The sequence below is a fragment of the Sinohyriopsis cumingii genome, unplaced genomic scaffold, assembly GCF_028554795.1.
Source record: "Sinohyriopsis cumingii isolate HCF-2022 unplaced genomic scaffold, ASM2855479v2 utg002558l, whole genome shotgun sequence".
Taxonomy (NCBI): domain Eukaryota; kingdom Metazoa; phylum Mollusca; class Bivalvia; order Unionida; family Unionidae; genus Sinohyriopsis; species Sinohyriopsis cumingii.
Window position 1 is genome coordinate 87,585 of NW_028316244.1, and position 21,742 is coordinate 109,326.

At 33.8% G+C, this 21,742-nt stretch overlaps 1 protein-coding gene across 1 annotated transcript in view; it reads left to right on the top strand.

Moving 5' to 3' along the window:
• Positions 1–11,911, top strand: part of LOC149770170 (uncharacterized) — a 58,868-nt gene extending 46,957 nt beyond the window's left edge. The window contains exon 10 of the mRNA XM_089949292.1: positions 49–11,911. Coding sequence (XP_089805418.1) covers positions 49–517 — 469 coding nt within the window. The 3' untranslated portion in view covers positions 518–11,911. The remainder of the gene's footprint in view (positions 1–48) is intronic.
• The last annotated feature ends 9,831 nt before the right edge of the window (positions 11,912–21,742 follow it).

Here is a 21,742-nt window from a genome sequence, read left to right on the forward strand (position 1 = left end):
CAACAATGTTAAAAAGTGACTTGACTGGACTTAATTCTTTATTTACAGGTATATTTTATATGGTATTGTGACTCATGCAGGCTTTTCCCTTGGGTCTGGACATTACTTGGCCTATGTCCGTGCTCTACCACCACAAGCTACCAAGGACAAAAGTGTTACTTCTATGTTTTTGTCTCAAATTAAGAATGAGACAACAGGTGCCAATGAATCGTTGGCAGAAGGCACAGGTCATGCAACACGGTACAAGACTGGCGCACATATTAAACTGCCTTCACGGTTTGAGAACAGTGTCTCTCTGGACAGGAAAATTAGACCCCTAGCAGGTTCAGTGATGAAGGAAGAGAATTTCAAAGACAACAAGAAAAACTTGACCGCCAGCAACAAATGGTATGAAGTGGATGATGAAACAGTTCGTATATTTCAGGAGGATGAATTTCAGGACTTGCTGATGGGAAAAACTGGTTCTTTGATTGGGACTCCATATTTATTGTTCTATCACAAAGGTAGCATATTATGAAATTTGGTCTCAATCGCCTAGTTGAAAATTAGAATCTTGTCTTATGTCATTGAAAAATAATTGATGTGTCAAGGAAAACAAGTTAAACCTGTTTTGACTTCACTTTTACTTAGAAGTGTGGAATGGTGTTTTTAAAATTTATAAAAAATAAAATATTGAAAACATGTCTACGGACCTCTCCATATCAGGAGATCTGACAGGCACCCATCTAGTGTCATGTTCTAGTGGCTAATTTGTTTGCACCCATCTAGTGTCATGTTCTAGTGGCTAATCTGTTTGCACCCATCTAGTGTCATGTTCTAGTGGCTAATCTGTTTGCACACTCTGGATTCTAAATGTTAGTCATTTATGCCAAAACAGTGACGGCCTTTAGAGACGACCATTAAATTTATCAGTCAATTTAAACATGATGGATGATCAAAGGAACACAACCCCTGAAGGGATAGATACCTGTCAGATCTCCAGATTGCATAAGCCTGTGGCAATCTGATTTTATTCATATATTATGAATAAATAAAACTAACACAGTTTAGAGGAATTCACATTTATTGAACATGATAATGGCTGGACATAGCTATTACTTTCATCATGTCCAACAGTGCATCTGTCCACAACCATTAGTACATCTGTCCATACACATCAGTACATCTGTCCATTCCCATCAGTATGTCTGTTCATACCCTTGATTAAGATCAGTATATAAGTTTCTTTGATTAAACTAAACAGTATTTTGCTTCAAGCTAAGTACAGGTATGTTCAGAAAAAGGAAGTGTCTTGCTTTATGTTAAATGCAGTCTGATACAAAATCTTAGACTGGTTTTTTTTTTAACCATTGATTCACTTCATCAAATCTGTATCCACATACTGATGGCATGAAAAGTAGACTCCTATTTCACTTCTTTTAATGGGTCATGTAGAGTAAAATAAATATTTCCGCTTATGGCATCAGTTGTTATCAGAGAAGAAAAAAGAAAAATGTGTAATTACTCATTTATTGATTTTTGATTTTGTATTGTGATTTATAACTGTAATGAAGCTGCAGAATCTGTTCTCAAATGGAAAATATTGGAGACAATTTGACTCCTGCACACCCCCACTCCATTTTCAAAAAGATAAATAAATGGATAATTTGTACAATTCTAAATGATTTAATGAAGAAATAAAAGTAGGGCTTACAATTCTGATGCGTGGCTTTTGCACATTCAGTTAATTTTATTTGCATGCTGTTGTAAATATTTTTCATGAAATCTTCACACATTCCAGAATTTCCAGAATAGCCCTTGCAATCAAGGAAACAATTTTTTTATACTAAATAAGGTTGTACTATTTCATAAATAAACCAGTTAATTGTTTTATTCATTTTAATGTATGTTTGTTATTTTGTTTCTGTTTTTAATTAGCATAATTAGTCTTTAACAACACCAAACACAGTACAGTGCAAATGAACTTTATATGAGTCACAGTGTAGTTTCATTAGTTTGGACAGTCTCCATTTATATGGACATCTCTGTATTCAAAATGCATTTTCTGGGAACATATTTATTTGATACTTTTTAGCAAATTGTTACATTGAAGTTGTCATTAATCCAGACAAAAGATTTTGAACAAGTTAGCTGGATTAATGGACTCAAACTTTATATCAGTAATTAAGAGTATTAATCAGAGATTACTGCTCATCTCATGGCTGTTCAAACATAAATAGGAACAACAGATTTTTGAAAATAAATATATGCCAGGTTATTCTGTTTACTCAGAGAATTATGTGAAATGGTTCAAAATTCTAAACTACATCTATGAGTGACTACTCCATATTTATTGTGCCCTCCCTGGGTCCCTAGTAGGTTGTACTGGAAGAGCCATCAGAATATATTTTGGATATACCTGGAACTTCTAATGTCTAATGGAAACTATGTTTATATTTGGACATACCTGAAACATCTAATCTGGCTAATGGAATTGAAGTGTATAGTTGGACATACTTGGAATTTCTAATCTATCTAATGGAAATGATGTTTATATTTGGACTTACCTGGAACATCTAATCTGGCTAATGGAATTGAAGTGTATATTTGGCCATACTTGGAATTTCTGTTCTATCTAATGGAAGTGATGTTTATATGTGGACATACCTGAAACACCTAATCTGGCTAATGGAATTGAAGTGTATATTTGGCCATACTTGGAATTTCTAATCTATCTAATGGAACTGAAGTTATATTTGGACATACTGAAACATCAAATCTGGCTAATGGAATTGAAGTGTATATTTGGCCATACTTGGAATTTCTAATCTATCTAATGGAACTGAAGTTATATTTGGACATACCTGGAACATCTAATCTGGCTAGTGGAATTGAAGCTATGAAGTTGGATATTCTCTCTCACAAGCACATATTTATATAGAAATTTTTATCATAAATAAATTGTTTAGTTCCATGAGATAGGATCAGTTGAAAAGAAACTTCTGCAATTAGTAGACATGTTGCGCTTGGCTATGGTAATTTATTCATTTAAGTTGGTTGACAATTCTTACTCACGAAACTGTTTCTTTACATGTTGCAAGACTTGCAAATCTTGGTAGTAATAATTGGCCAGTTTTGACGGGACGATGGTGCTATCCAGATTTAATGCAGTATGATTTCCATTTATGCTAATGTTTTATGCCATTTATGTTAATGTTTTATGCCATTTATGTTTTATGTTACTTAACATGGTGTGAATTGTATTCAGCCTTCCTTAGCAATAAGCTGTGTTGTACAGTATGGACATGTGTTTTCTAGTCTTGATGGCTTTATTTTGTCATGAATATATGCTAGAAGCTGCTTTGATGGAATGGACTGATTATGTACTTTTCAATGTAATTATAGCAGGTTATTTAAATGGTGTAAAATTAACGGACTGAATATGTACTTTTCAATGTAATTATTACAGGTTGTTTAAATGGGATTTAATTAAGGGACTTGGTATGTAATATTTAGTGTACCTTGGAGCTGGTTGTTTAAATAGTGTAAAATTAAGGGACTGACTAGGTACTTTTCAGTGTGCCTTACAGTGGCTTATTCCATGGGTGTAAAATTATATGGACTGAATATGTACTTTTCAGTGTATATTATCGCAGGTTATTTTAGTAGTGTAGAAAATTTAGTAATTACGCAGTCTCAGATTGAAAGCACCAAAACAAATCTGATAAAATAACATAACAACTGTAAGGTAGTATTCAAATAAACCTTTCTTTTTCCATTGGTCTGCTGTATAAATATATTGATTGCTGTTATTGATGACATAAATAAGGGTCCTAGGGTTCATGTTAGCCTATTTTATGTTAATAACATTGTTATGGACTGTGACAGCTGCATCATAGTAAGCACAATTTCTGTTAATTTGTCCATCCAGCTGTCTGTCCATTTATATTTCTTATGACCATCACAGATCTGCAATTCTTATAACGGGTTGCTGTTTGGTGGATGTCGGCTAAAAAACAATTTCAGTCCAATTTTTAATGCCTTGCTTCCATCATTATTACATCTTCAAAACAGCAGGTCTTTGTAACCAGCATAACTCAGGAGCCATACAACATATGTTGATGCAGTTTAGTGTGCACATTGCATTTTGGCCCTACATTTGCATTTTTATTGGTTTTATCTTGTCAGCTAGGGGCACTGAGTGGCCAAGTTGTCTAAGGTGCTTGCTTTTACAAATCACTGCAATCTCACCTCTGTCCATGTGGGATGGACTCGAGGACTTTGCCAACATTGTTATGAGAGAAAGCTTGCCAGTAGCTTTGTGTGCATTGAATCTTGAATCTGTCTGATTGAGCTTGGTAACTTTTGTGACACAAATATTTTTGGTTCAATTTTGATCAAACTTGTAATGTAGTCTGATAGGGCCAACATCTCTCACAAGAGCAGCAATGAGCGAGAATCACTTATATAATAAGTTGATTTTGCATCTGAACTTAATAAAATTCTAGAGACTGTGGTCCAAATTTGAGTAATTGTGGTAAATATACTTTAATCTTCAGCATCTTAGATAGGCACAGTTACGAGTCAGAGCCTCCGATATTCAAAGATATCCCAGGGCGCATGACGGTGTGATTTGCGCAATTTTTTTATGGGAAAGTGTTGATGTGTGAAAACTCCTGCAAATTAGTTTCAAGTCGAGCATTTTAAAATGAACTCAGCATAGTGGACAATTTTTTTCAGCCATTGACCCTTAAAGTGCTTGTCTCGATGAAAGTCGAGCCATTAGAAATATTGTGGTGCTTGTCTCTACATATATTTTTAAAAAACTGTTTACACGTCTGGTTTCTTTGGCTTGATTTGAAAGGTTGTTAAGAAAAATTTGATTGTCACAACTGGCCACATAGCAAGCATATGTCTTAGTTTGAACCTTGTGTTAAGGAAGTTTTACAAATGCACGTTTACAATATGGACTCTCTACAAGACCAAGAATAGCTGATTCACGGTGTGGTTCGTCTTTTAGATGATCATTTCATTTGGGAGATACTGGCTACTCATACTGATGAAGGCAATTTATTTTTAAATTTAGGAAGTATTTCAAATTATTGTAGTTGTGAAAGTGTTCGTGGAGATACTAGTGAGTAAATTTGAACCCAAAATGGTGTTGAGTACAAATATGTTATACATGTTGGATAGTCAAAAACTGGTATTTTGAAATTAAATGTTGAACAGCCAGACAAACAAGCCAAATTAAAATACAGACATTTTAAAAGTAGAGGACACTTTTTGTTTCTTTCTTGTTACAATTTAGCCCTGGGTTATTCTGAGTACAGAACAGTATTCATACATAGGTAAGGAAGAGATTAATTTTAGAAACAATCAAAAGATTAATGATTATATAACTAGAGGCAACATCTTTTAAAAAAGTTTTATTTCAGTAGGGGTCTTACAGAGTGGAGCAGGAAGAAAGAGATGAATATTGAAGTGTTATGTAAATATTGACATAGGGCTGCTTCCTCCTCCCCCTCATTTTTATTCTACTCCCCCCTTACTTTTGTGACATGGGGAGAGAGATATGGCCCTTTTAAAATCTTGGGAGCATCTCTGCATGTTAAGGTGGTGTTTTTTTATTTTATCAGATTGGCTTACTTTTTTTACCACTGTTAATGGTTTTTACAACTTTAAATTTTTTTTAATTTGATGGATTGCATTGAAAAATGATTATATTTGGAAAAAGTTGGTTTTATCAATGGATAGTCATGGAATTTATTGAAAAGCATCTTGAATGTTTCCCCAAACTTCTTGAATTCATATGATGGAATATGAAACATTAAACCTGAATAAAATGTATATCTTATTTGAAATTCAAATGTTCTTTATGTATTCTCCAAAAGCAGTGTACAAGTAAAATGAGATTGCTTGGATTAAAAGACACAAAATGAATGGTTACTAAATGGAATAACATATTTTTCCAGTAATTAACACTTTTTACGTTTTTTCTTCTACTTTGCAGTGATAATGAAAGAGACATTTAGCATACACTTAAATTTCAAAAGAAAGAATACTCCTTGAAACATTTTGGAATTCATTTTAAACTCTTAGAAAAAAGAGTAATTGAAAATCAGCTGTCTGGGACTGGATGTACCATGGAGTCCGATTATGAACAAACTACACATATTGATGACATAACCTTGTATCTGATTAGTTGACCTTATTACCACTGTAATGACTGAATTTCGGCTGGTTTTGTTCAGGCCTGATAATAAGATCATATCATTATTGTAGTTGGTTGTATGATAAGTGAGATCTGTACATTTTCATGCATCCATGCATGTGAAAATTATTTGTCATCCAATTTCAGTACAACTGTAAATTGCTTAATATCATGAGGGTTGTGGCTGAGTTTGATTATGAGCAAAAGACTTTGCATGTTAAAGCAGCCTTTATTGGGGGAAAAATTCATGTAAGACTATAGTAAAATGAACAAATTCTGGGAGATAACATGCGTAGGAATTTTACAATACTGCATAAAACTGGTTAATGAAATGATCTTCATGTCAAGTTATGTAAGTTGGTGAGAAATATCAAGTCCTTTTGGGTTTGTTTTGGTTTTTTTCTAGTGCAGCAGAATAAAGTGTTCATTAAATTGCATAGTATAATTGAATGGTTTCTTTTAACTGTTGGATACTTTCTTCATTGAAAGGTAAATAAGCTATATTGACCTAAATATAGTCAAGTAGTTGGGAGCAATTCAGCGTATACTAAAACAGACTTGGTTTGCCTGGGTTTCCAACTGCAGAAATGTACTGCTATATAGCATTACATGAATTTGCCTCAGTAAAAAGATTCAGAGAGTTGATTAAGCATTTTATATCATTTCTGTTTTGTAATGCCTTGTGAATATCATTGTTTCTGTTTACATCTGGTGCCTCTCGTTCAAAGTAGAATCATTCTATTGAAATATCCAGATGTGCTTTTCTGAATTGTAATTATCTGATTTAGAGCTAATTAAGCTTTGGTTGCATTTGTCTTTTAACTTGTGCTGTCATCAGGACTAGTCCACATGAGCCTCTCAGTCCAGTTCCATTATGCGTAATGTACAGTTAAGAATTTATTGAACAGTACATCATGACGTAGCTATGGCATGATAGTTTACGGAGGTGCATTGTAGTGCAGTGAACTCTGGTAGAGACAAGATGTAAAACGATGGCATTGCAACTTCAGTACTCTATTAAATATTAAAGAAGAATTCTTGTAGATGTTAAAGGCTGTGAAAAGTATGCAAGACCTTTGGAAATCTTAATGATTTAAGACCTGCTGTACATTGACTGCAGAGACTTTCTGATGTTGAAAAACATGCCAGATCTCAATAATAATATTCTCTGGGGAGGATGCTAACTTCTTACATAAAGGGTTCCCCCGCTGCGGGATATTGGGAAAAATTCTGGAGAAAAGATAATTTTTATCCCAACCGTGAAAAGTCCTTGAATTTTGCAAATATTGAAAAAAGTCAGGAAAAACCTGGGAAGTTTTCCTCCACAACATTACGCCCGAAACAATTACGTAATTGAGTCATAAGTGAACTGATCGTGAGTTAAATTTATTGAGTTCTAACCAGAATATTAAGAGGTTACAGTATGGATCATTTGGGTGCTTGCCATAAATATATTTGTTGAGACAATCCAAGCACTCAGTGGAGTAGATTCACTTAGTAGACTGTTTGTTTCACAGACAGCTCGCTATCTGTATTCTTTTTTTGTGGAACGGATGGAAACCAGTCTAGCATTACAAGAGGCCAACATGGTGGCATTAAAGCATAGCTGCTTAGTGGATGGGCTAGCACACTTTAATGTTGTTAAATGAGACTTATACCTGCATGAAATCGATATGAAGATTATTTTCTCGGAAATTGCGAGAGTGTTAAAGTCATTATGTTTTTAATCTGCTGAAAGACAATGAAACTAATGCATTGATGCAACTTGAGCTGGTACTAGCGATTTCGATAGCATGTCGCATGAGCACACATCTCACAACAGTCATTTTCAAACATTGTGGAAAAAATATTAAATGAAAGTCATATACTGGTTGTAATAAAATTATAAATTCCGAGACTAACTTCAGAGTTTTTTGTATCACATGACTACCATGTTGGCATGTGCTCTCTCATGCAGGGAGAATACAAGGCAGTGAACCAGACTGTTCTGCTTGATGAATCAGACTGGCCATGTTTCTTGTAGTTGTTCTCGAAATAAATATGTTGAGAATTATGTTCTTTCTGGTTTTTACAAAAGGTATTAGACTTTCATTAAATATAATTTAAATTTTGTACAGCAACATTAAAAAGGAGTTTGTTGGGTTGTCGTTGTTTGAGATGTGTGAAATATGTGACTATTAACGCAAATGGTGAGTACCGGGTCAGGTTTCATCTATGCTGAGTTTCATCTAGTCTGCCAGTGGATTAAAGACAAAACAATTATAATCCTTGCCATTTTTGAGAAAATAAATAATTTTCCTATTGATTTCATGCAGGTATAAGTCAATATGACCTAGTTTAAATTTGCTAGGCCCGCTGGTAATCTATCTTACAGTGACAGCAGATTCCAAATTTTTTTATATGTAATTGCACCGAACCCACACTCCATCCAGAATTGTCAGATGTGAAAAATGGGGTTGGAATATTTGATGGAAACCCGGATTAGAAAAATTTCGAATTTCTGAACTGAACTTTGGTGCAGAACTGTTACACAGTGACATGTAGCTTGAAGCGTTGGTTTCAGATCTTAAATGAAATGTAGGAGAAATTGGAAATTGTCGTCCCTTTTATTATATATTAAGAAACGATAAGAGCCTATGTATCAATAAAGGTTTGGGGACTGGTTTATTGAACTACAAGAAGACCAGTTGATTTTACAGAAAATTCAGTTCTTGTTTGTACAACAATATATAATTTTTAAGTTTTTTTTGTCAAAATTTAAATCAACCCTTTTGTAAATGTCTTTAAATGATGGAATTTTTTAACCAAATCGTCTTAAGGAGTTTAGGTTGGTTGAAAAATTTTGTTTGAGATTTTATTGGCACACATAATTTCAGGGTTAAACTTTTTTTTTGTTACAAGATAAGATTCTAATACTTTGCATTTATTGTTTTTTTTTCATACTGTGATGGAAAATGTTTACTTTGTATAACATGCACACATATTACTCTAGAATTCTTTAGAATTAAAGGTTTGAAAGGAAACAAAATAATTTATGCTCATTATGTTGTTTCCATGTAGCAACAAATTGCAGGTCAGCAAAGTAAAGTTAGAATTTGTATTCTGTACATTGAAATGGCTTTAAATACCAATTTATGGGGATATAGTCAAATTGTTTCGTGTTGCTCATTTTGTGGTTTTCTACATGATCATCTTTTCTGACATGTTTTGGAGAGTCTTGAAAGAGAAACATCTTCAGATGCAGAAAATGGATGTTTTATAATCCAAAATGTTCTTTAATTCCATTCAATAGTGGTCATTTGTTAACCATGAAAAAATTAATTTTGTCCTGGAAAAGACCTGGAAATTTATATTTAGAAAAGTGTGGGAACCATGTACATGTAAAGATATTTTTGGTTAAGTTTTTGCAATTAACTTGCGTTTTTGCTCACTGTATAAATCATGTTATACATGGAATAGTGAAACATGGTGAGGGGATGAGTACCACACATTATTTCAAATCTAGGTTACTGTGAGCCATATTCCATTCTTTATCTTGATTAGCTTGTGTTAAATTTATTTCTCAAGCTCTGTTCTTGCTAGTCATCAAAGTAGATGATTGAGTGTATCTCTTTTTGTACCTTACCATTACAGCAAAGGTCACTGATCTATGTGACACTGACTTTGTTAAGATTTTTCATTTATGTCAAAGCTTGCACCATCAGTGCATCCTTTTATTTCTAGAATCATGAAGCGTTTTGGAAGGATATATCTTGATTAATAGTACATTATAATCACAACCATATGTCACTTTAACTCATATTTTATACTTCATTGACTTGGGTTCATTTACAAGTACTGTTCATGCCATAATCATCAAAACTGGATGTTTATTGCAACACTGTTATTACCACACCCTTAAAACAGAAGTGCACTTGACCTACATTTCAGATGCAATTGATGCAATTTAATATTTTTCATTTAGCTACTGTTCAGGCTGGTTTTTGCATGCTGGACACATATCTTATCTAAAATCATGAAATTTGATGTGGGGGATACAAGTCGTTAAGCACTACTTATTTCAGTAGTAGGTTATTGAGGCCTGTATGTTATTGACTTTGATTAAATGTTGTGGTTTTTATGTTCATTACTCAGGCGATTTTTATACTGGTGTCATGAAATTAATAATGGTATGCAATTCTGTAACTACCACACCCTTACAAAACAATGGAGTTCATAGTAACCTATATTTCGTTTTTACTGACTTTGGTTGAGTTCTTGTTGTGTTTAGCTCTTGACCACAGGTCTTTGGCATGATATAAGAGACTTTTTAAAAATCACTTGGTCTACAGAATTCATCACTTGTTCATGGATTTGAGTAACACAGAAAATACAGACAGTTGCTCTTGTGATTAACTTTGTTTTATCATATTTAAATGCTTTTAAATTTAAATAACATGATTTTTGAATTTACAGAAAAATTCCATTAAAGATTTCTGCATTTAGTAGTAACATTTGGAAGCTGCTTTTATAAATGGCAAATTAGTATTTGAAGTTTTTAATATTTCACAAAAATATGTGATTTTATAGCTAGTATAAACATAACCATTTTTTAATTGTTAATAAATATGTAGTGAATGCATACTACTTGTAAAATAGATATTGTATTTTTAATCACTGCATAGTGAAAAGAAACATGCATTGAATGCATCTGTTGATCCATTGTCAGAAAAACTTGGTAATAAATTCTCCAACTATTCAAGACCTTAGAGGCTGTCATATAAATCTTATATTGTTGTATTAATATAAGCACAAACTACACAGATCTGTATGACGTGCCTTTGGTATCTTCTTTAACCTTATAGATGTTCAAGTTTATAATGTTGTATTATCAGGTAAAACAGTATTATCACAATTTTTGAATCTGCTGCTTGTCATATTTGCTTGATATATTTACTTATAAGTTGAGTCCAACTGCAAACTGAACAGACCCAGATCTGCCATTGTATAATACACTCACAGATCTGGGTCTATGACAACATTGTGTGATGTCATTAATATTATATACACTCACTTGTTAAGTCCAACTGCACAAAAAAACCACAGACCCTGATCTGCTGGTGCATAATGCACTGGCAGATTGTGTCTTTGTTGTTTGTTCCACTGATTACTCCATGCAAACTGCAATGATCTAGATCTGCTTGCACATTATATGACAGCAATTAGTGTCTTTGCAGTTTGTAGTTGGGTGTGACAACTTCTCTTATATGATAGTAGTTGATGATGTTACCTGAAATGTTCATCTTTCAAAAATGAAATACATCCCAGAGCTGTTGGTAGCATTATCAGAGTTAAATTTCAGCTCTTTTTTTTGCCAAAAAGAGGCCGTCCAGTAAAGAGACCACAGAAAACTCAGTTTAGAGAACAAGGACTTTAAACTAAAAAATCCTGAAGTAGTGACTTGAACCACAGATAATGCATTCTAGGTTTGTATGTTTGTAAATTCCAAATAACAGCACTTGTAATATCAGACTTAATCAGGGCTGTTATTCATAACTGTATATTGTAAGTTACCTTTCATGTATGCTAGACATTTGTGTAACAGGGTAAAAGCCCCAGTACGTAGGCTTAGATTTTAATGTTTTATACATTGTATGTAATGTTTTGTCGGTAGATCTTCCTTCCTGACAATAAAAGTCCCAAACATATCTGCCGACATTAAATAAAGTTTCATTTATCTTATTTTGTTTTGTTTTACATCCACCATGCTCTATAAATGTATATGAGAGCGCATACACAGGTCTCCTCTTATCATTGTATCTCTTTATGGTGCAATAGCTTCTGATGAGTAACGGCACTAATTTACAACTACATCTTTAAGGAGATGATTCAAAACTAAATTTGGATATTTTGGTAAAGTTTTGAATATTAACTTAGAAGTAAAAATGCTGCAGTTGCAGTTAATTAACTATTTATTCTTACTTGTAATTACAGTCCTACCGACTGATATTATCACTTACATCAACAGCAGTCTACATTGATGAAAATGGAAAGTCCCGGCTCCATGGTCTATTATTACTACCAGATTTTTCATGCTTATGTTGACAGAGAGATAAAAAATAACTGTACATGTTGACATAAACCTTTGGTCCCAACTTGAACAAGTTCTTTATTTTCTTATCATTTATATGACAAGCTACCAGTTCCTTCACATACTTTATAGTTATTTGATGTTGCCGCCAGGCTATAATGCTGCTGTCACATTAAGAAATGGGCATATATCTTGGTCCTTGTAAGTTGATTTTTGCGGCAACTTTAGTAGCATGTACACTCCATCAAAACAAGCTGGCAACATTCTTTTATTAAAACAATGCACCCTTCATCAAAAGAAGTCAGCACCAAACTTGTATAAAAGTGATAAAACCTGATAGATCGTTGCATTTTCTAAAGTTGGCGGTAATTGCAACAAATTTGTGGTGTTGTGCAAGTTTAATTTTTTTGCAGGTAACAGTAACTTTGTTTATGCTAATGATGGCTACCAACAGTGGCATAAAATGCAAATTGACACTGATGTGGAAGAATAACTGTCAAGGCTAACTAAACTGGAAGCTTGCATAAAATTCAGAACTATCATTATCCCTATCCCCACCCATTTTACTAGTAGCTTTTAATTCATTTTTAAATTCTTAATTCCATTTTAATTTGATGTTTTGATTATGCTAGATATATATAATCTTAATTATATGCATTACTGTGAGTATTCTGGAATTGTGAGCATTTGACAAAAGTACAAGTTTTATTTGTGATTAATTATTCAAACCTTGATGACAGGTTTTATTGCCCTGTGAGTAGCCTCTTTTCCTTCAGTAGCCTCATTTAAAAGGTGATGTTGTCTTAGTCCAAAATCTAGGCCAATTTAAGTACATGTAGCCTGTAAATAAGAACTAAACAGTCATGTGCTGCTGGCAAAAAATGCATATTATAGTTAATTGTTTAGTGACCTTTTTTGGTTAACAATTGATATACAGTACATAGTACGAGGACTACCAAGTTTTACTGTATATATTTCCTAATGGGATATGACTGATAAAATAATTTCCTGACATGTATCCTATACCCAAATTCGTGGATTTTTCTTGTGTGTATTATGTACCTCGCACATTATGGATTGTGTTACACAAGTTGCACAAATGTAATTTGTTGGAATACAAGTGTATTTCAAACTGGTTTTGTCTTTATAAAAAAAAAAATCTATTGTTTTCTTTCTTCTTCTCAAATCCTACACACTGATGACAAGTTATCCATTGCAGACAAATTTCACTTGTCTGCTTAACTGATATTTGTTTTCAGACCCACCCACCTCACTTACCTCCACACCTGCTTATGTCAACAGTCCTACCTTGGCCCTGAGGATGTCGAGATAAATGGCTAGTACTGTAAGTAATATAAACTGGGTACTCCGATCAGTTAGGATTAATTACATTGTATAGTTGTGCTCATGTAAAGTCATATGGTCAAAGTACATGGTGTAGTGACCAAGAAGGAAAATTAAAACTTAGCATTTACTGTCTGTGTACTGCAATCACTCACTTTCCCTCAAGGACAAGATCGTTCTAAGAATAAATATAAGTGTGACTTGCATACTTATTTGTTTTATTTTAATTTATAAACCTAGGTTAAACAATGACAATCTCTAAAAGAGTTCAAAGTTCTTTTGAAACAACACCTACAAATGTGAATGAGAGAACATGCAAATGTGTCTTCACACCATAGCATTCATCCGTCCACAACATAGTGTCCACACAATCATGTTCATAGTATTCATCAATCCACAAGTGTTCACACAATTATGTTTATAATATTCATCTATCCACAACATAGCATTCACATAATCATGTTCATAGTATTCATATATTTACAGGTGTTCACACAATCATGTTCTTAGTATTTAATATATTTACAACAGTTTTCACACAATCATGTTCATAATATTCATATATTTACAAGTTTTCATAGCATTCATCTATTTACAACAGTGTTAACACAATCATGTTCATAGTATTTAATATATTTACAACAGTTTTCACACAATCATGTTCATAATATGTATCTATTTACAACAGTTTTCATAGCATTCATCTATTTACAACAGTGTTAACACAATCATGTTCTTAGTATTCATCAATCCACAGCATAGCATTCACACAATCATGTGCATAGTATTTAATATATTTACAACAGTGTTCACAATCATGTTCATAGTATTCATCTATTTACAACAGTTTTCACATAATCATGTTCATAATATTCATCTATTTACAACAGTGTTCACACAATCATGTTCATAATATTCATATATTTACAACAGTTTTCATAGCATTCATCTATTTACAACAGTGTTAACACAATCATGTTCTTAGTATTCATCAATCCACAGCATAGCATTCACACAATCATGTTCATAGTATTCATATATGTACAACAGTGTTCACAATCATGTTCATAGTATTCATCAATCCACAAGTGTTCACACAATTATGTTTATAATATTCATCTATCCACAACATAGCATTCACATAATCATGTTCATAATATTCATATATTTACAAGTGTTCACAATCATGTTCATAGTATTCATCTATTTACAACAGTGTTCACACAATCATGTTCATAGTATTCATCTATCCACAACATAGCATTCACACAATCATGTTCATAGTATTCATTTATTTACAACAGTGTTCACAATCATGTTCATAGTATTCATCTATTTACAACTGTTCACACAATCATGTTCATAGTATTCATCTATCCACAACATAGCATTCACACAATCATGTTCATAGTATTCATCTATTTACAACAGTGTTCACAATCATGTTCATAGTATTCATCTATTTACAACAGTGTTCACAATCATGTTCATATTATTCATCCATCCACAGCATAGCATTCAAACAATCATGTTCATAGTATTCATCTATTTACAAGTGTTCACAATCATGTTCATAGTATTCATCTATTTACAACAGTGTTCACAATCATGTTCATAGTATTCATCTATCCACAACATAGCATTCACACAATCATGTTCATCTGCTCACACTATTGTGCTCATCTATTCAAACTAATGCTGTCTGTTAACAGCAGTGTTCATCTATTCAGATTATTATAATTACCCACTGATGTTATGAATTACAAATTTTAACTGACCATGTCGTGTTTAGGTCAGTACAGACTGGAGTATGAAACTTTTGGACTATTGATCAAGTTTTGAAGAAACAAAAACAATTGCTTGTTCTTTTGATAATTAGTACAGTTATTGTACCTATTTGTAATTTAAAATAATGTAATCTAGGTACTCATAGAATTAATTAACACGGTATAGTTTCTGCAATGCTTATTTGACGCTCTATGGCTGGAATACATTGTAAAATGACCAACATGGACACGTGAACCTTAATAAAATTTGGCGAAGCTTACGACTTGGCAGTATGTCCTTTACAGCAGCCATACACCCTGCCTCAAAGGACAACACTACAAAGTGGGATGTGTATTTTCTCAGCCATTGTGAAGTGAGGCAAGAACTTAAATATATAAATCTGCTGTGTTCTTTTATGTGTGTTTGTGTGAGAGAGAGAGAGAGAGGGAGAGAGAATGAATATGCTTGTTATACTTTAAATGTTGTAAGATATTCTACAGTTTGATAACATATTCATTGTGGTTTCCATACATGCAGATACTGTTATGAAATAAAGATGCAGACATAAATTACAGTTAGATTTTAGTTTGGTATGTTACTGTACAAATAAATGTCAGTTTCCATCTCATTTAACAAATAAACAGACACATGTAGATAGGCCACATTGCATCCATTCAGACTGACTTTAGTATGAATCTTGTATGAATGGGCCACATTGCATTATTCATACTGACTTGAGTATGAATCTTGTATGAATGGGCCACATTGCATCATTCAGACTGACTTTAGTATGAATCTTGTAGGAATGGGCCACATTGCATCCATTCAGACTGACTTTAGTATGAATCTTGTAGGAATGGGCCACATTGCATCATTCAGACTGACTTTAGTATGAATCTTGTATGAATGGGCCAGATTGCATCCATTCAGACTGACTTTAGTATGAATCTTGTATGAATGGGCCAAATTGTATCATTCAGACTGACTTTAGTATGAATCTTGTACGAATGGGTCACATTGCATCATTCAGACCGACTTTAGTATGAATCTTGTAGGAATGGGCCACATTGCATCCATTCAGACTGACTTTAGTATGAATCTTGAATGAATTTTTTTGGGGGGGGGGCACCAGATAGACCCCACCACTTAACCCAAAAATAAAAGGAGTTGTAGATGTTTTCCCCATACATGTTTTTTTTTTAATAAAAAGAATTCCGATCAAAAATTTATTTAGATATACATTTTGACGGGGTATTTATTTGAAACCCTAGTGTTATCTACAGGGTAGTTCTTCCGAGTCGGTTTCTATCACCGTACTCAAAATCTCATCCCTGGTCCTCTGTTAGACCTTGGCTAGAGGTCACCTATATCCCATGTGTGCTATATGTGTGTAATGCTATACTGTATGTATGCTATATATAGTTTCTTTGTAGGGATAGCCAGGTATTCCAAATCATGCCCAGCTTTCTTACGATACTTTTAAGATTGAAACTTTACATTATTATTTTTCATCATTTAAATTTTGAATTTTGGCGAAGTAACGGTGTGATAATGATACTTGATTTTTAAAATAAAGCCTATTGTTTTTTGTGTGTGCTAATCTGTGTCGTTCTTCGCTTAAATGAGTTTTATATATTAGGTCGGCTGGGCTCGAGTTGGGGTCCATACTTTCTTTATATTCCTGTATTCTCCCCGCTCGAGTTTGGCCGCCTTATTTATTTATAGTTAAAATGCCAAAGGAATCCAAAAATTGTTTATTTGTTTCCACTACGTGGAAAATTGTACAGTACGGGAGCTGTACAAGGAGAACAAAGAGGGATAGATTAGAGTGATAACGAAAATTTGTGTTTATGTTGGGTATGTCAAGATTTTCCACCTGGGGTGCTTCTCCAAGACTCTTTCATAGGCCTGTTCACTTCGCGTGGCGCCGTGTGACATAGCCCTATGACGTCATTATCTCGTACTTCCCCCATTGGGCTCACTGTCCCTCCCCATATATAGTCTATTAAAACCATTAAGAAGAGAAAGAGACCAAGCAATATAAGAAAGGTAAAGTTAAAAGGGGAGATGTGTATTTCAATTCTATTTCCCTGTAACTATTATCTGCCCACAGGCTTTCATGGTGTCTACTACATATTCAGTTGTTGCATATAGTGTTTTTTTTTTTTTTGTGGTCAAAATTACCATCTAAATAGAGTATATTCTGTTGTTTGTATTTCTCCCTTTTGCATATTTTCCTTATTAGTTTTATTCTAGGGATTTTCCTAGCTTCACACTGCACCATTGTGTGTTTTTTGCTAAATATCGCATTTTTACACAGTGGACATTTTGGCGGTGCTCTGACCATATGCCGTCTCACTGCTACCTCTCCTGTCAACCATGCATCATGCATGTATTTGAAGCAGAGGATTTGTATTTTAAGTGATCCCAATTTGATCCAGTGACCCCACGCTCTTAACCAAATAACATATATAAATTTTCTTGTTCTACTTTGTTTTTATATTTATTCGTGATATTATCCCTTAGCCACTTATACGTTAGTTTTTCATCTATTTCCCATAAATCCTTATTATTCCTATATTTTTGTATTAATTCTGTTATTTTCCTAAATTTTATCGAGACTTCTAATTTTTTAACTAATTTATTATTCTGATAGATGTATTTATTTCGGTTCTGCCTGTATTTTTTAAAAATCTATTTAGAGCATTTGCACATTTAATTATTATTGGGTTTGGTATTGCTAACCCACCCCTTTCCATTGGTTTGTATCGTGTTTCTTTTTTTTATATGATGCGTTTTAAAGCCCCAAATATAATTTACAATTGAATTATAAATTGTATTTAATTTTTTATTTTCAATATCAATGGATTTTAAAATATAATTTATATTTGCATACATGTATGGTTTGGCCACTTGGGCCCCTTCCATGAGGCAATGTGGCGTGAATGCCCAGATATTCACATTTTCGTTTAGTTTTCTTCTCATTTCCTTACAGTCTTCTTTTCCCAAAATAGATCCCTAATGCTTTAACTCTTTCCTTGATCAGCTGCGTGGGTAAACCAAATTGTTTGCCCTGCCAGTTTCCTATTTTCAGAATATCTGTTTTTCCATGATTGATTTTCGACCCTGAAGCCTTACCAAATTCTTCAAATTCCTTTTCTAAGTGTTTAAAGGAATCTAGGTCTTTTATAAAGTTGGTGCAATCGTCAGCATGCTGTAGCATTTTTATGAATGGGCCACATTGCATCCATTCAGACTGACTTTAGTATGAATTTTGTATGAATGAGCGTGGAAAAACAAGTTTGCAAACCGTTTTTTAAATTCCATTATGTATCACGAATCGACACATATTAACATGTCATTAATTTGTAACACAGTGAATTTATTCAACCGAAATCATGAATAGAAATGTACTGCAAATAATATCTCACCATTGTTAAAACATTTAACAACAGAAGATAAGTACCTGACAGTGTTGTGCACCCCTAGTCACATCAGGTAGTTGCACGTAGATAAGAATTCCTTATTGGTCATTAGCCTCATTACAGGGTGGATAAACACCTGGCCCGCGATTTCAAGACTTGCTTGTGGCGTTATCGTCGTAACATTTGGTAACAGACTGCATTGCGTGGGGCAGTGTCATTTTAACACTGTTAAGCGGATTGCAGGATTTGAGGAAAACTCGTTGTCAAAGTCTATGTACGTATTACAATTCAATAATGACCGATTTGTTTGACGTGAAATGGTTGTTTTACCGTTTTACGTTATAACAATACATACCATTGGTAACGAGGGTTGACTGTAATTAGCGGGCCGGTCATGAGAAATCAGCGGGTAGAGAATGGAGAAAGGAGCCAAGAAAGTCAGGTGCGCTCCATATTACGCAGAGTCCACACAACACTTTAAAGTCGGATTTTTTTTATGGCCATAAATTGCACAGACTTAAATTAAAAAAATACCCCCCCCTCCGGCTGCTAAGTATGCAAGAATTAATCTATTAACAAACACCAAAAAAGAATGTATTATTGATCAAGAAGATAAGATAATGGGTTTTATAAAATACACAAATATGCTGAAGTATAGTAAAGATAAAATAAATATTTTGAAAGGCCACAACAGTGTATAAAACAACAAATAAAATTACATTTTCCGACAAAAATGAATGCCTGATATGCACAGCATAAACGTTTTATTGTTGTTACATTAAAATATTTCGCATGCATGACAAAATTCTAGCTTTAGTATTACGGAACATAACCAGTAAAATAAATACATAAAGGGAGAAGAAAGAAAGAAAGACTTTTTTTTATAATTTTCAAAACGTAACTTATAACGACAATGCTTCTAGAATGGACCGAAAAGAGGCGATAACAATTTTATTTTCGTTTTGTGTGTGGCGTTTCTTTATATGCACCAATGCATTAACGTATGTTTTAAAATTGCTAATCATCAAGAGAATTTATGCTGGTCTGCTGAAAGAATGAGCGGATGGGAGCTCTTTAATCTTTTCATCCTGCGGTTGGGTTTTTAAGGCTGCTGGTTGCTCTCCAGTACTCCCCTCTGCTACGTTCACTTCGTGGATGAAGTTCCTGAATTGGATTTTTTATGTATCCCCGAGTGTCACATTTTCGGTGCTTTATCATTAGGAGAAAACGTGTGGGGCTTTCTTTGAATATTCCTAAAAGAAACCTCCATTAAACATCTTGAACAATGCAATAACGATTAAACAATACAAAACCTCCAAATACTCTCATGTTTCCGCCAAAGTAAGTTTTGGGTCGCTTGCTCCTTTTATTTTACCTCCGTCAAAAGTAGACCAGTATTTGCAGAAAGACTCGAAAGCAATCACAGAACAGCTTGGATCCTTTTATTACATAAAACACATCATAATGCGTGTCGCATTTGGTTTTAAACTCTACAGATAACAAAATGAGGTAATCAAGTAACAGCTTTTTCAGCCACATATTGTACTGGCATAACCTTTTCCAGTCTCCAGTGATTGGTTCCCTCTGATTTCTGCGATCTGGACATTTTATTTGTCAAACAGCCGTAGATTTAAAATATAAAACGATATGTTCGATAATGGTCCTAAAAATGGCATTTCTTTTACTACCGCTGAGAACGACATGTATGCTCCGTCACCTTTACTATCATTATATCACGGTGATGCGCATATATTTTCTTATTAGGTCTCCTCCGCCACTTTTGGTGCTGCTAATGGCGCACATATAGGTGGGAGAGATAGGTGGGAGATTGTATCTTTAATTGAGAGAAAGTTTGAATTCCATTACTGTTCAGTAATGGTATAGCGAAACAAGCATCTATATTTTTTTTTTTAGTTTGAATTTCTTTTCTCTTGATTTTAGCGGCACTTTTGACACATTATTGCCATTATTACGCAAAGAAAATACTACACAAACGCAAATGATATGTGCGCGTTTATGGCACCGGCGTCTCTTGGGTTCTGATGTGAACCACATGTGCAAATGAAGATGTTATCTAGTTTATTGCGGTGGTATGTAATGAATGCCGTCTGACAGAGGACATTCAGTAATTTTCGTTCAATATAATGTGTATATGCAGTTGCTGAGGTTTATGAGAAAAAATATTTATGTCGATATTTTTTGTCTATACAGAGTTGGATAAGATTGTACTTTAGTGTGAGTTTCAGAGCTTGCCATATCTCAACTACACTTGAGGCTACTTTTCCGATGGTAAAAGGAGAACTTGTGTACTCGTCTTGTGCATCAAACAAATCGAAACATTACATAACCACTCATGGATGGAACAATGTGAATTACCTTCACTGTGCGTATGTCTTCGAATTGGACCAGGACTCGTCGATCACTGTTTACATACGTCACGACTTTATCGACCCCAAGTGAACTTTGATCTTCAAACAATTCCACACACAATCTTACTACAAACGGCAAAGTTTGTCCCCGACTGGTGGTTGGAATATGCAGGCTTTAAGGAAGTGTTTTTATATTTGGAAGAACTATTTGTATTTGCTGTTACAGTAATTCCCAAATAAACGTCGCCCATCTTGTGGCCGGTGTTCGTACACAGGTACTGCTTCACCTTGAATCGTATCCTTTATACGAAAAACCAGTGATGCGTTTTCCTTGCAGCAATAAACATCAAACCATGCTTTATGTACCAAAAGCAGCACATGACGATGATGTAAGTGTATCGGTCGTGCTCATATCCTGAGTGACCTTTACTGTCCCAGACTGTTTTCAATGTTGAGTTTCCAATAATGGCAAATTAGACTAAAGTCAGCAGATCATTTAGTTGTTTCTAAGGCATAACTTTTCATTGTCATGTATATATATATATATATATATATATATATATATATATATATATAT